The sequence below is a fragment of the Tupaia chinensis genome, unplaced genomic scaffold (genome assembly GCF_000334495.1).
Source record: "Tupaia chinensis unplaced genomic scaffold, TupChi_1.0 Scaffold000201_1, whole genome shotgun sequence".
In the NCBI taxonomy this organism is placed as follows: Eukaryota; Metazoa; Chordata; class Mammalia; order Scandentia; family Tupaiidae; genus Tupaia; species Tupaia belangeri.
The window spans coordinates 3,114,486-3,130,374 of NW_006159676.1; the positions used below are offsets into that span (position 1 = coordinate 3,114,486).

Here is a 15,889-nt window from a genome sequence, read left to right on the forward strand (position 1 = left end):
ACGCGCCCTACAGTGAAAATCTCTCCAAAAAAAAAAAAAAAAGAGTGCAAAGCTATCGCACCTGGTGTGATTTTCAAGCCACCAGGTCTGGGACTTGAACCCCAGTCCTCCATGTGGGAGTCCAACTCCTTAACCACCGCACCACCTGTGTGTTAATGTGTGTGTGTGTGTGTGTGTGTGTGTGTGCTCACGCGGGTGTGTTTTGTCAGAGGGCACACACGTGTACCAGGGGCAGATAGAGTGGGAGAAAGCACCACCCATGGGGCATGGTTGCATCACCATCCCTTCTCCTCCATTTCTCCATGCTGTGGGGATTTGGGGCGCACATGCCTGGCATGTTCCTCAAACCACTAGGGCTGGGATTCGAACCCCGTAGTTGGCCATATACGATCTAGTCCCCTTTAACTACAACGCCCCAGGGCCAGCCCCACTCACCCATGCTGACTGCATGAAGGATCTGGCTTGCTCCTGGGAGCTGAGGCTGTGGCTTTGCTAAGCTCTGCCCCTGAATTTTCTAGCTCATGTGATGCCTCCTCCAGGCTGAACCCCAGGCTTGGCCTCAGTTTTATCCCATCCTCCCTCCTCACCCTGACCTCCCAGCATGTGTTGGGCCCTGACTACCCACTCGAGGGCTCCTGGGGCCTCTTGGCGCTTGGCCTTGTCCAGTGTGGAGTGGGCAGGACAGGACAGTGGGGGGCATTTGCTAAATCACCACGTCCCCCACCCGACCTTCTTCCTCTCCTGCTCATGTGCTCTCTGTGGCTCTCAGTGACCTCCACATATCCTCCCGTGTCACTGCCTGCCCCAAAGGGCATGGCTGAGCGCGGGGCGGGACAGGGGACAGACAAGGACAGATGGGTGGGTGGGGCCGGCCTTTATTTGAGTTTGGGCATGATGCGGATGAAGAGGATCATGCTGATGAAGATGAAGCAGACGATGATCAGCATGGCCCAGAGCAGCCAGTTGACGGACTTCTGCGTGTGCTGCTCCAGCCGCTCCGACTCTGTCTTCAGCTTCTCCAGGTTCTGGTCGGCCATCTTGAGTGAGTGTGACAGGGTCTGCGGATGAGGTGAGGAGGGTGTCAACAGGACTAGACTCTCCGACTGTCCTGGGGGATGGGCCTGCACCTCTTGGCCCTTGCCAGGACTGTGCTTTCTGCTGGGAATGGCATTTTTGCCTTCCACCAAACTCCTATTCAAACAGCAAAGCCCCAGCCATAATGCCCCTCCGCTAAGAAGCTGTCTCCATTGCCCCAGAGCGGAAGCTGGGGGCTGGAGAGCTCCTGCAGTTTTCACACCTGATTGTCCTTCTTGATGACGCTCTGGGCGGCCAGTGTGTTTGTCTTTAGGCTCCGGGCGAGGCCTAGCATCTCCTCGGCCAGCTTTTCCTGGAGGTCCTGATGTCGCTGCAGAACGAGGTCTAGTTCGGCTGCGGACTGCTTCTCGTCGACTGGCCTGGACCCTGTCACCCCACTGACCACACACGTGGGTGGACAGGCAGGCATGAGAGAGGGCGTCAGGAGAAAAGGTGAACACGTTCCCAAGGAAATTAAAGGCCGTGGCTCTGGACACACCCTGTCGGGGGCTCAGTTTCCCTCTTTTTTTCTTTTTTTATTTTAGGCTTATTTAGGGAACCAGCAGGTGGCGTGGTGGTTAAGGTGCGGGTCACTCCCACTTGGGTAACCACGGTTCGAGTCCTGGACCTGGTGGTTTGCTTTCTCACTTTCTGTGTGTGTTTCTCTGATCAAAATTAAAAAAAAAAGAGTAAGTAAATAAAATGAAAAATAAATAATTCTTAAAAAAAAGGACTTATTTACAATAGTATTTATTATTATTATTATTATTTGAATTTGCTATAGGGCATGCATGTTCACCAGAGAGAGGCAAAGAGAGAGAGTGAAAAAGAAGCTGCCAGGTTGGGACCAGCAGTTAGCGTAATGGCTATGTCGCTGGACTCCCACGTAGTCGACCACAGTTCAAGTCCCGGACCCGGTGGCTTAAACTCACACCAGGCGCGTGTGCATGCGTGCCCAAGATCCCAAGAGGAGAATGGAGGAGAAGGGATTGCGGTGTGTGGGGTAATCCGTGTCCTCAGCCGCCATGCCACCTGCTGGCCCCCAGGTTCCTTTTTTTTTTTTTTAAATAATTATTTTATTTTATTATTTATTTATTTATTTATTTTTTGGAGAGGTTTTCGCTATAGGGCGTGTGCGCTCGCCAGACAGACAGAGAGAGACAGAGAGACAGAAAGCGAGAAATCACCCCCCCAGGGGGGATGGCCACACCGCAATCCCTTCTCCTCCATTCTCCTCTCGGGATCTTGGGCACGCACGCACATGCGCCCGGCGTGAGTTTTAAGCCACCGGGTCTGGGACGCGAACCACGGTCGACTACGTGGGAGTCCAGCGACATAGCCATTACGCTAACTGCTGGTCCCTAAATAATTATTTTATTTAACTTTATTGATTTAGTTTCATTTTATCTGACTGGGGGTCTGCACCCTTGTCACGGTGCCTCGGGGTCCCGTGGTCTGTCCAGTACCGCCCCCAGGGCCCAGCTGCCTGAGGGCTGCAGATACTCACGTCCTCTTTCTGAAATCCAGTTCCGGATCTGAAATCGAAACAGGCCAAGCAGGAAGGAGAGGGGTGATTCTCATGCGGCCTCCGGGCTTTTACCTGTGCTCTCTCTGCAGCTTAGAAAACCATCTCCCTGTCTTGTCTCCTGCCCTGTGGGCTCCTAACCATGCTTCAAAGCCCCAGCTGGAAAACCCCCTCTTCTTGTAGGCTTTCCCCACCCTAATCTGAGCTGCCTCAGACCCGGGCCCTTCCCTCAAGCCTGGAGTTTGCCCCATGGGATGGGAGTACCCAGTGCTGTCTGTGCTGGGGGCCCCCCCCCATCTTTCCTGTCTCCACCTCCAGGCATAACTCGATGATTCCCGCTGGGTGACATTCTCCACGGGATCTGGCGTGGGTGCAAAGGATGAGCAGCAGCCAATGACCTATGTCTTGTCCCAAGTGGTGGACCCTCAAGTCCCATTTCATTCATAGCAACTCACCTCGTGCCCCGTCCTGTGAAAAGAACGGAGATACACAAGGTCACTCTCCTTGTCCTGTCCCTTCGACTCTCAGAACTTCCCTACCCCTAGTCAGGACCCTGGACAATTCCTGTGCCCACTGAGCCTCCTGTGGTTTCCCTGGTAACAAACTGCTAATAACAGCAGCTCATATTTTGAAGGATTGAGCTGATCTATGTACAAAAGCTCAAAGAGGGGAACCAGTAATTAGCGTCATGGCTATGTCACTGGACTCCCACGTAGTCAACCGCGGTTCGCGTCCCAGACCCGGTGGCTTAAAACTCACGCCAGGCACGTGTGCGTGCGTGCCCAAGATCCCGAGAGGAGAATGGAGGAGAAGGGATTGCGGTGTGACCATCCCCCCTGGGAGGGGATTTCTCGCTTTCTGTCTCTCTGTCTCTGTCTGTCTGGCGAGCGCACGCGCCCTATAGCAAAAACCTCTCAAAAAAAAAAAAAAAAAAAAAAGCTCAAAGAGGCACTTGTCGGGAACCAGCAGTTAGTGTAATGGCTATGTCGCTGGACTCCCATGTAGTCGACCGCGGTTCGTGTCCCGGACCCGGTGGCTTAAAACTCACGCCGGGCGCATGTGCGTGCGTGCCCAAGATGCCGAGAGGAGAATGGAGGAGAAGGGATTGCGGCGTGGCCATCCCCCATTGGGGGGTGATTTCTCGCTTTCTGTCCCTCTGTCTCTCTCTGTCTGTCTGGCGAGCGCGCGCGCCCTACAGTGAAAATCTCTCAAAAAAAAAAAAAAAAAAAAGAGGCACTTGTCGTCTGCTTTTACAGATGAAGATGCTTATCTGTCTTGCAGCAAGTGTCAAAGCCAGGAACCAAATCTGTTTTGTGACCAACTCTGGGTTTAACCAGATGCATGCCATGTGTACCTTGTACCGAACTCCTATTCACCTCGCAAAGCCCTAGCCATAATGCCCCTCTATAGAGATGCCTTGCCTGATGGCCTGAGGACTCCTAGGGTCCTTGTACCTGAGAGTACTTTCTTTCCTGGTTACCTCCAGGCACCGGAACCCAGTCCCTGCCCAAGGAGTTCCTAGGGACTGGGCAAGGAGACCTACCGTGCCTAGTAGCTCACTCCGCATCTCACTGGTGTACCGGGCCCGGGACTGCAGGTGCACGGTCTTCGTGGCAGGCACCCGCTCCCTGGATGTGGTCGGCACGCGGCCAGGAGCCAGGAACTGGTTGGCGAGCGCTTTCTCTGAGGAGGAGGTCTGCAGAAACGTGAGAACAGGGGTCACTGAAGGCACAGGTCCTGGGGACCCAGGTGAACATGGGACAGAGACCCTCCTGCTCACCAGCTTCTCCGTCTGCAGCATCCCCTTCAGAAACTCCACCTTGCGGGAATATTCATTGATCACCTCGGACGTCGGTTTGCTGGGAGACAAACAGGGGAGAAAGAAAACCTAGCCACTGTCCCCAGCTCAGGATGGGTGGATGCCCCCAGAACCCCACACCTAGCTTTGAAACCCCTGCAGCCACCTGAACTCACCTCGCTTGAGCCTTCAGAGCCTGCAACATGTCCTCCAGGGCCCCCACGTACTGGAAATGGAAAGTGGGGGGATCAGCAGGGTCCCCCATTCACGGGGGTCAGAGTTGCAGGGTTAGGGGCGTGGCCAGGGAGAGGCTGGGCGTCAAGTGGGAGGAACCAAAGCTAAAGGAGGCGGAGCCAACACAGAGGGGCGGGGCCTCAGGTTGGGGGCGGGAGCTGCAGGTAAACGTGACGGCGCAGACCGGAAGGGGCGTGGTCAGTGCAGCTCTTGGGAATAAATATTGGAGCTGGATGGCCGTCGGGACCGCGACCCGCCTTCCGGGAGTCTGACTCTACACGGCAATGCAGGATCGTTTTACCTTCTCCAGACGCCACTCCTCCGGGTCCCGTTTCTCTGCTGCCATCGCTTCGCAGCGGCACAACAGCCGCACCAAGTTCAGCTCCAACCTCGAAGCCGCCATCACTCTCGGACCGTACCCTGTCCCTTCCGCCGGCGCCATCTTAAGAAAGGGCGGAAGTGCTAGTCTGTAGCTTCCGTCCGGCAGGCGCGCTGCTTTCCTTCGTCGGCCATGTTTGTTTGGGGCGGAAGTTAAACCTTGTTTCTTGGGGTGGCGTCATGTCGTTCGAGTTAAGTCAAGGCTGAATAGTCTTTTTTAAAGAACTATTTATTTAATTTTATTCATGTATTTGTTTTTTTTTTTTTTTTTTTAATTTGACCAGCGGAAGAGAGACGGGGGGAAAGTGAGAAAGCAAGCCGCCAGGTCCTGGACTTGAATCGTGGTCACCCGGTGTGTGAGTCACCACCATAAACCAACTTGCCACCTGCTGGCCTCTGGCTGCTTCTTTTCCGTTAGGGAAGAGTTGGAAAGCTCAGACCTTCTGGCATCAGACCCACGTGCAGCGTCCCTCTGCTTATGCTCTTCAGGCTCAGAATGCTGCCCCCACACCCGCCCCTGCCTGGGTTCCTTCAATCTTGAACTTTTTCCACCTCCAGGCAGCCTTCCTGATTTCTCTTGGGGTATCGGCTTTAGCCTGAGAACAGAATTCAAGAGCTTCCTCATCCTGGGTTGTAAGCTGTCATAGGAGCTCATTCTTTTTATTTTTGGAGAGGTTTTTGCTATAGGGCGTGTGCACTGGCCAGACAGAGAGACAGAAAGCGAGAAATCACCCCCCAGGGGGGATGGCCATGCCGCAATCCCTTCTCCTCCATTCTCCTCTCGGGATCTTGGGCATGCACGCACACGCGCCCAGCGTGAGTTTAAGCCACCGGGTCCGGGACTCGAACCGCGGTAGACTACGTGGGAGTCCAGCGACATAGCCATTACGCCAACTGCTATTCCCCGGGCCTCATTCTTATGCTATAGTTTTGTGGGGTGGCAAGTCTGACTGATCTCATCCTTGGACATGGCCTTTAGTAAGGTTTTTTTGTTTTGTTTTTTGAGATTTTGGGTATAAGGCGTGTGCACTTGCTGGAGAGACAGACAGAGACGGACAGTGAGAAATCACTCCCCAGGTGTTTTGGCTACTCCACAATCCCTTCTCCATTCTACTCTCGGGATTTTCGGCACACACATACACACACACACACATGCCTTACCGGCGTGAGTTTTCAACCACCGAGTCCGGGACTCGAACCTGTCGGCCCCATGGAAGTCTGAACTGTTCTGACCCTGTTTCCTCCTTTGGGAAATGAATAGTGAGACCGTACCTGCCTCAAAGGGGACATAACCTAGCCCTGGGTGTGAGAAAGGGGCCGAGCCAGCCCTGACACCCTCCATGGACAGGCCTGAGACCCAGCCCACTGGGGCCCCAGGAAGCTGAGTTCCCAGCCTGCCATGAGCTCCTCAACTGCTTCCACACCCCCGGGTTTCCCTGTGTCCCTGTTGTGGGAAGCTGGGAATATGGCTGGTTTCTCAGAAAGCAAACAGTTACACAATGCCAAAGGCCACAATTGGTTCCCTTCATAAAACCTGACCTTCGAAGCCTTACTCTGATTGGCCACTAGAATCCCTCAGATTTGCATATCTGGCACCTCATGATTGGTCCAAAAGCAACCAATCATAACCCACCTTTTACAACCAATCACAGCCCGCCAACGTGTATATAACCACCATCCCTGGCCCACAATCGCCAGACGACCCACAAGACCCTGAAGAGTTGTTAACACTCCATCGTGTCTCCGGACGACCCTGAAGAACTGTGACACCACGTCGTCTCCGCGCTGTACCGTGCTGCCCACAATAAACAGACGACCCTGAAAGACACTGTGTCATCTCTGTGTTGTAACACTGCGCTGCTTGTCGCGGCTCTCACTCCTTCCCTCGGCAAACCTGTTTGACTGTCCCCTGGGTCGGGACACCCGGTCATACCTGTGGGGCTGGCATCTTACTAAAACACCATAGAGGTCAAATCCAGGTCTCCTCAAAGGGCCTCTAGAGGCTGATGGGGCAGAACACCAGGCTGGGATTCTCCTGGGAGGCCCCTGACGTTGCGTCTCCAGCCTTCCCAGTACGCCCCGGACGTGTGCACTAGCCAGGGATAGGGGATGGCTGAAACTGGGGGGCGCTCACAATGTGAAGACCTTGTTAGGGGGTACCTGTTTCTTTCCCACGTACTACATTATTTGAAAGGGGGTGGAGAGCAGGTAGCATAGTAGTTAAAGGTGCTGGACTCTGACATGGTTGACTATAGTTTGAGTCCTGGACCCGGAGGCTTGAAACTCACACTAGGCGACTGTACGTGTGTGCCCAAAATCCCGGGAGGAGAAAGGATCGCGATAGTGTGGCCATCTCTCCTGGGGGGTGATTTCTTGCTTTCTGTCTCTGTCTCTTGAGCGAGCAGCACACAGGCCCTATAGCAAAAGATCTCTAAAAATAAAAATTAAAAAGGGGGTGGAGGGACCAGCAGGTGGTCCCACGTGACAGACTATGTGGCTCAGTCCTGGACCTGGCAGCTTGGAGCTCAGGCTGGGCATGTGTGTGCCTACCGCAAATCCCAAGAGAATGGAGGAGAAGGGATTGCAGTGTGGCCGTCCCCTCTATCCACCAGGGACAATGATTTCTCACTTCTGTCTCTCTGGTGAGCACAGGTGCCCTATAGCAAAATTATTATTTTAGTTCTAAGGCATTTTTAAAAATTATTTTATTTTTGTCATCATTTTTTTAAAGAATTTAAAAATTTTAAACTTTATTCATTTATTTATTTACTTGAATTTGAACTTTTAAAATTTACTTTTTTTTTTTTTTTGGAGAGGTTTTTCACTATAGGGCACGTGAGCTTGCCAGACAGACAGAGAGAGACATAGAGACAGAAAGAGAGAAATCACCTCCCAGGGGAGATGGTTACACCGCAATCCCTTCTCCTCCATTCTCCTCTCGGGATCTTGGGCACGCACGCACATGCGCCCAGCGTGAGTTTTAAGCCACCGGGTCCGGGATGCGAACCGTGGTCTACTATGTGGGAGTCCAGCGACATAGCCATTACGCTAACTGCTTGTTCCCTAAAATTTACTTTTATTCATTCATTCATTTTATTTTGATTTGATCAGAGAAAGACACAGAGAGAAAGAGAAGGAAAGTGAGAAAGTAAGCCACCAGGTCCAGGACTCAAACCGCAGTCGGCTACATGGGAGTCCAGCGAATAAGCCATTATGCTAACTGCTGGTCCCTTGGGCGCATGTTTTTAAGTCTTGATAGAATGGAGAAATGGACAAGGGATTGCAGTGAGCCCTGTACTATCACGGGTGTTTTCTCTTTTTTTCCAGTTTATTTTTAATTTTTACTACAGGGCATGAGTGCTCGCCAGAGAGAGACAAAGGACAGGGAGTGAGTGAAAGTGAGAAATCATCCCTTGGGGGGATGGTCATACCACAATCCTCTCCTCCATTCTCCTGAGAATTGGGGCACGCACACATCTTGGTGTGATTTTTCAAGTCACCAGGTCTGGGACTTGAACTGTGGTCAGCCATGTGGGAGCCGAGTCCTGGAACTATCACACCACCTGGAGGCCCCTTCTTTTTCTTTCTTTCAATGATTTATTTAACTTTATTTGTTCATTTATTTTCATTTGACCAGAGAGAGAGAGGAGAGGGAAAGTGAGAAAGCAAGCCACCAGGTCCGGGACTTGAACCATGGTCGGCCATGTGGAGTGTCCAACACCTTAATTACCACGCCATTTGCTGGTCCCGTCCCATTTAGTTTTAGAGGTTTTTGCCTTAGGGCACATGCTCTCACCAGAGAGAGAAAGAGACGGTGAGAAAGAGAGAAATCACCCCCTGGGGGGATGGTCAAACTACAATCCTTTCTCCTGGGATCTGGGGCACACACTCACATGTGCCAGGAATGGTTTTCAAGCCACTGGGCCTGGGACTTGAACCATAGTCAGGCATGTGGGAGTCCAGTGACAATTGCTACGCCATCTGCTGGTCCCTATTTTTTGAGAATTTTCTTTGCTATAGGGTGTGTATGCTCGCCAGAGAGACAGAGACAGACAGACAGACAGACAGGTACAAAGTGAGAAATCACCCTTGGGGGGATGGCCACATTGTGATCCCTTTTCCTTCATTCTCCTCTAGGGATTTTGGGCACACATGCACACATGCCTGGTGTGAGTTTCAAGCTGCCTGGTCTGGGACTCAAACTGTGGTCAGCCACATGGGAGTCCAGTGCCTTAACCACTACGCCACCTGCTGGCCCCATTTTTTTAAAAAATAATTCTTTTATATAACTTTATTTACGTATTTAATTTGACCAGAAAGGGACAGAGTGAGAGAGAGAGACAGAGAGAAAGAAAGCAAGAAAGCAAGTCACCAGGTCCAGGATTTGAACTGCAGTCAGTCATGTGGGAGTCCAGTGCCTTAACCACTATGCTACCTGCTGGTCCCATTAAAAAAATTTTTTTTTAAAGAATTCTTTTATTTAACTTCATTTACATATTTAATTTGATCAGAGAGGGACAGAGAGAGACAGAAAGCAAGCTGCCAGGTTCAGGACTCAAAGTGCAGTCAGCCATGTGGGAGTCCAGTACCCTTAACCACCACGCCACCTGCCAACCTCCCCCTCCCCTTTTTTTTTTTTAATTTTAATTTTTTTTGGAGAGGTTTTCACTATAGGGTGCGTGCGTTCGCCAGACAGAGAGAGACAGAGAGACAGAAAGTGAGAAATCACCCCCCAGGGGGGAAGGTCACGCTGCAATCCCTTCTCCTCCATTCTCCTCTCGGGATCTTGGGCACGCATGCACACGCGCCCGGCGTGAGTTTTAAGCCACCGGGTCCAGGACGCGAACCGCAGTCGACTACGTGGGAGTCCAGCGACACACCCATTACGCTAACTGCTGGTTCCCTGTAAATTTTAATTCTCAGAGAGTGTATGCGCTTGCCAGAGACAGTTTATCAAGCTGCCTGGGCCAGGATTCGAACCATGGTCACCCATGAGTGATCTAGCTCCTTTAAACCAGTAGGCTGTGGGCCGGACCATCTCTGTGTCTCTCACTTAAGCAGGTGCCCTCTGGCAATAAAACAAAAAAAGAAAAAGAAAAGGAAAAAGAAAAGGAATACTTTTCAGGCACTTTTTTATTTGACAATCCGTGCGGGCGGCCATTGTCCGAGACCTCTGGCTGAGGGTTCCAGGTGTCTGTGGAGTAGGCGGAGCCTGAGCAGAAAGCTCCTCCCTGGAGCGTCTGGGGCCACGCCTACTCTGTAGGAATGCACGACTTCCGGGAGACCTCCCCCGCTCTGCCTGTGACCAGTTCTGCAAAGCTGGCTTCTGTTGTCACATGGGTGGGGGAGTGCCTTGGGTGTCCTCTTCCAGTCCCGCGTGTCCAGGACGTAGGAGAGATGATGGCTACATCTGGTCTCACTCCAATGCCAGGGATGCCAGCTGCGTCCCCGGATTTAGGTCCCGCCTCTACCAATAGCCCTGATCCCTCCCGGAAAGTTCCAACTCAGCCAGGCTGGACTCCCGGTGGTCAGGGCCTCGAATGTCCAACACATTTATTTTTTTTCTTTTTGGAGAGGTTTTTGCTATAGGGCGTGCCAGAGAGACAGACAGAGACAGAGAGACAGAAAGCGAGGAATCACCCCCCAGGGGGGATGGCCACGCTGCAATCCCTTCTCCTCCATTCTCCTCTCGGGATCTTGGGCATGCACGCACACGCACCCGGCCTGAGTTTAAGCCACCGGGTCTGGGACTCGAACCGCGGTCGACTATGTGGGAGTCCAGCGACATAGCCACTACATGGCCTGCCGGTCCTGCGTGCCCAACACTCTTGTGTGGTGGTGTGTCCTGCTCACTGTCCTGGGGCTGGCTGTGGTTCGAGTTGAAGCCTCAGATGCGTGACACCGAGTGGCTTTGTCGACCCGTGTCCAGGTTACAGGGAGACACACAGCGTTAATATAAAAATTTGTACATAACACGTATATATATAAAAAAAAAACAAAACAATTTGGTCATCCGTTAAGGCTGTTACAGTTTAAAGTTATGTAAACCACGTACAAAGAAAGTTACCGTAAAAACGTACAAAAAGGGAAAGGAAAATTCCCGCCTGCCAGTCCAGGCTCTGCGTTCCTGGCAGGGGGGCGTCAGAGCGACGTGAGGGCACTGCGGTGAGGCCGGGCTCCCTGCCTTCACTTGGCACCCTGAGTCCGACGTCCCAATCGCTCTTGGCCGTTTTTCATTCTGGATTCTTTGCAGAGCGCGGGACGCAGCTCCAGCCCCCAGCTCCTTTGCAGGGGCCATCCTCGAACACGCGACTTTGTCAGCTGCAGGTCCTCAGCTGTTCGTCTGGCCCGAAGCGGGGGGCAGGCAGTACTTGGGGGGGTCTGAGTACCTCCGCTTGGCCCCAGGGGGCCGGTCGTCCTCATCCAGCGTCTCCAGAGTACCCAACACGGGCAGGTGCGCCCCGGGCGTGACGTACACGGAGTGCACCTGGTCCGGGCGGCGGGCAGGTGGCTCTCGACGCCTCACGGGGGCCGTGGCCACTGGGGCGTGTGGCATCCAGCCGGGCAGGTGGCAGGGCAGGCCGGGCGGGAGCTTGATGTTGGCCGTGGGCATGATTGGGGTCCGCTGGGGGGTCTTCACTCTGAGCGTTATGAAGGACGAGGGTCTTCGTCGTGGAGGGGCGGCCACCGTGGGGAGGGGACTCGGGGTGGGCGCAGCGGGGCAAGGGAGAGCAGGTGCAGGGGGCCCTTTTGAGAGACAGAGGGCGGGGTTACTGTAGCTTCCGGGGGGCGGTGGGGGGGGGTAGCTCCGGGGGGGCGGTGGGAGGACCCTCGCCGCGGGGCGTGCCCGGGGTGCACGGGAAGGAAGAAAGCAGACGCTACCTTAATACTGACCTTCGGGGGCCGCCCGGCCGGCCCGCTCGTCCACTGACCTTCGGGGGCCGCCCGGCCGGCACTCTCGTCCAGCAGGCTCTCGGTGCTGGCCGACGTCTCCGAGTCCAGGTTCTCCTCGTCCGAGCCCCGCGTGTCCAGCTCCGGCAGCCGGTAGGTGATGTCCTCCCTGCGGGGGAGAGGTCACGGTGTCCAGGGCCACTCCCACGGTGAAAACCCACACCCCATAGGGAACCAGCAGTTAGAGTCATGGCTATGTCGCTGGACTTCCACGTAGTCGACCGCGGTTCGAGTCCCGGATCCGGTGGCTTAAAACTCATGCTGGGCGCGAGTGCGTGCGTGCCCAAGATCCCGAGAGGAGAATGGAGGAGAAGGGATTGTGGTGTGGCCATCCCCCCCTGGGGAGTGATTTCTCGCTTTCTGTCTCTCTGTCTCTCTCTCTGTCTGTCTGGCGAGTGCACGTGTCCTATAGCGAAAACCTCTCCAAAAAAAGAGAGAAAAAAAATTAAAAAAAAATATAAAACTCTCTCCTAAAAAACAAACAAACAAAACTGGGGCTAGCTGGTGGCATGGTGGTTGAGGGAGTTGGACTCTCACACGACTGACTGCAGTTCGAGTCCCAGACCCGGCAGTTTGCTTTCTCACGTTTCCTCTCCCTCTCTCTCTGTCTCTCTCTCTCTCTGATCAAATTAAAAAATAATGATAATAAACAATTAACTTTATTTATTTATTTTAACTTAACCAGAATGAGTGAGAGAAAAGGAAAGAGAGACAAGCAAGCCACCAGATCTGAGACTCGAACTGTGGTCGGACACGTGGGACTATAGCTCCTTAACCACCACGCCACCTACTGGCCAGGGCACTATTATTTAATAGCGCTCTCACACTCCTGGATTGGACAATGAGACTGGCACTCTACTTAAAACCACTGTTAAAATAATATTGGCGGCGCTATGTCGCTGGACTCCCAGGTAGTCGACCGTGGTTCGAGTCCCGGACCCGGTGGCTTAACCTCACGCCAGGCGCATGTGCGTGCGTGCCCAAGACCCTGAGAGGAGAATGGAGAAGGGATTGCGGTGTGGCCATCTCCCCTGGGGGGTGATTTCTCGCTTTCTGTCTCTCTGTCTCTGTCTTTCTGGCGAGCGCACGCGCCCTATAGCAAAAACCTCTCCTAAATATGTAAGCGCATAAATAACATTTGGTGGCTTGCCTCTTGCCTCTCAGTCAACCCTTCTCTCCCTGTGAAATGTGGTCCTCTATAATCAAGCAATGGGGTTTAATCTTTCTATCTTTTTAAAATAAATTATTTCATTTAATTTTCTTTTTTTCTTCCTTCCTTTCTTTCTTTCTTTCTCTGAGAGGTTTTCGCTATAGGGCGTGTGAGCTCACCAGACAGAGAGAGACAGAGAGACAGAAAGCGAAAAATCACCCCCCAGGGGGGATGGCCACGCCGCAATCCCTTCTCCTCCATTCTCCTCTCGGGATCTTGGGCACGCACGCACGCACAGGCACCCGGCGTGAGTTTAAGCCACTGGGTCCGGGACTTGAACAGTGGTCGACTACATGGGAGTCCAGCGACATAGCCATTACACTAACTGCTGGTCCCAAATAAACAATTCTTTTAAGAAACAATAAATAAAATTAAATAAATTAATTCTTAAGGGAAAATTTTCTTTTCTATAGGGCACATGGGCTCACCAGAAAAAGAGGCAGAGAGGGAGGGACACAGATAAAGCACCCCTCTGGGGGAAATGCTATACCATCAGCCCTCCTCCTCCACTCTCTCTAGGGATTTTGGGGTGCCCATGCACCATTTTCAAGCTGCCGGATCAGGGACTTGAACCGGACAGTTGGCTATGTGGGATCTGGCCGCCTTAACCTCCACGTGGACTGTCTCAAGCATGGAGTTTAAACAGAACGTGCTCCCAGAGTCCCAGGAGGTACTGTCTGCCCCCTGCTGGCGAGAGCAGGCCCTGCGAGGCCAAGCGGACCGCTGGAGCCTGCACCTGCCAGTCAAACCCCTGCCGGCCACACCCCTGCTGCCCATGAAGCTGGACATGTGATGGTAGAGGGAGAGAAAGGGACAGAGGGACACTTGCTTTTCTTCTTTGATGGACTGGATCCGCTCAATAAGGATCTCCTTTTCCCGGTCCTCGTCGCCGCCGGCAGCCTCCTCTTCCGGCAGCACCTCCAGCTCCTCCGGGCCGCTGTCCTGGCTCCCTCGGGCCTTGGGGCTCTTATTCTGAAATGGAGCACCAGCAGGTGTGAGCAGGGGCCTTGAGGGTGGGAGGATTAGTGCTCTGGGTCAGATGTGAGCAGCTCTGGGGAGGTTAGTCGTGATGTGCATGCACCAGATCGCTAGGAAGCCTCCTCCAGGAAGCCCTCGGGGAAAGAGGACAGGGTGGCTGGCGCGTGGTGATTAGGTGTCCACGGCAGGAAGGCGCCCCCCCACATGCATTTTCGAAGGTTAGGACGAGATTGGTCTAGTCTACAAACCCTGGGGGGCCAGGAATCCCAGCATGCACTGCACCGCGAAACTGCACCAGGGACCACCTGATGCGTACATACCAGGACCCCCTCATAGGGAGACGAGAACCCCAGTTTGAAAGGCCATGGCTGGGGGAAGAGATGACACCGGGTGACCACTTGGCCGAGTGTGACACACTGGGGTCAGTCACGGCCATGAGACTAGGGGCCTCTGGATCCCAAAGGAGTCTGAACTGGCCAGTGTGCCCCAGACCCCTAGACCCACTGTGGGGGGCTTCTCCTGCTATGGGAACATTTCCCCTTGGAAATGACATGAGTGACAGGTCCCTTACAAGCACCTCAAAAGGAACAATTACTGTGAGGCTGAGCCAGGACAGGGGTTTTTGATCTGCTCTATCAGTGCAGCTCCCTGCCCACCCCCCAGAGCACATCCTGCAGCCCTAGCCCCGCCCCTGCCACCTGAGGCCCCGCCCACCGCCCAGACCTGCGGGAGCAGCCCCCCCTACATGAAAGCCCCACCCACTTCCAAGCGCCGCCCCACAAATCCCGCCCACGACCAGCTCCTCCATCCCAAACCCCTACCACACACTCAAGCCCGGCCCACACAGAGCCCCGCCCCCTCTGCCCCGCCCCCTGGGCGCTCCCAGTGCTTTGCCGCAGCAGGGACAGCCGGCGGAAGGCGATGCTCTCCGCGGCCTCCAGCTGGTTGATCTCCTCCATCTTCACCTTGTACCGCCTCATCTGCTCCTTGATCAGCATCTCCACACACCTGCGCAGAAGACCCGCGCGGGTGGGGAGACTCAGAGGGCAGGCAAGGACTCTTGCTGTGTGACCTCGGGCAGCTCACTCTACCTCGCTGAGCTTGTCAAGCCTCCTTGTTCGAAGGACCAAGTTCGGTGGGTGCCAGTCACCTGAACCCTTCAGTCTCTAGTAAGGTAGAGATTATTCTGCCTCCCAGCAAAAATACAAGCGGCAGGGAGGCTGGGCAGTTTGTCCCAGGGCTAGCAGTCAGTCTTGGCTCGTCAGTACCCCCATAGGGACTCAGCCCAGAGTGGTCAGTACCCCAGGGGAGGGAGAAGAGGGAACGGAGTGGACGGACAGGCAATCCATTCCGCTTTCCCATCATTACGACCGCACAGGCCAAAGACCCAGCTGGGGCTGGCAGGTGGCGTAGTGGTTACGTCGCTGGGCTCCTTCAAGTCCCAGAGCCGGTGGCTTTAACACCATGGAGGGGGAGGAGCAACAGGTGGCATGGTAGCTAAGGGGGCTAGACTCCCCATGGTCGACAACGGTTTGATTTGCTTTCTCAACCCCCCCTCCCCACTCTGTCCCTCTCTGGTCAAATTAAATAAAATTAAATAAAATAATTCTTTTTTTAAAAAATCATTTCTTTAATTTTGTTATTATTATTTGTTTTTTAATTTGACCAAAGAGGCAGAGAGAGAGAGAGAGTGAGAGGAGGAGAAAGTGAGAGCCGCCAAGTCTGGGATTTGAACTGTGGT

At 53.7% G+C, this 15,889-nt stretch overlaps 2 protein-coding genes across 2 annotated transcripts in view; both read right to left on the reverse strand.

Annotated features, from left to right (window-relative positions):
- Positions 1-853: 853 nt before the first annotated feature.
- On the reverse strand, positions 854-5,160 carry USE1 (unconventional SNARE in the ER 1). Its single transcript, XM_006147141.3, has 8 exons — positions 4,933-5,160; positions 4,574-4,623; positions 4,380-4,458; positions 4,143-4,295; positions 3,055-3,067; positions 2,582-2,609; positions 1,298-1,472; positions 854-1,058 (listed from the first exon to the last, which is right to left on the reverse strand). The coding sequence occupies exons 1-8, from the start codon at positions 5,071-5,073 to the stop codon at positions 876-878; spliced, it is 822 nt and encodes a 273-aa protein (XP_006147203.1). The 5' UTR covers positions 5,074-5,160; the 3' UTR covers positions 854-875.
- A 5,860-nt stretch (positions 5,161-11,020) lies between these two features.
- Positions 11,021-15,889, reverse strand: part of MYO9B (myosin IXB) — an 88,921-nt gene continuing 84,052 nt past the window's right edge. The window contains 5 exon segments of the mRNA XM_027771286.1: positions 11,021-11,756; positions 11,942-12,069; positions 14,000-14,142; positions 14,469-14,516; positions 15,033-15,156. Of these exon segments, the coding sequence (XP_027627087.1) occupies positions 11,341-11,756; positions 11,942-12,069; positions 14,000-14,142; positions 14,469-14,516; positions 15,033-15,156 (859 nt within the window). The 3' untranslated portion in view covers positions 11,021-11,340.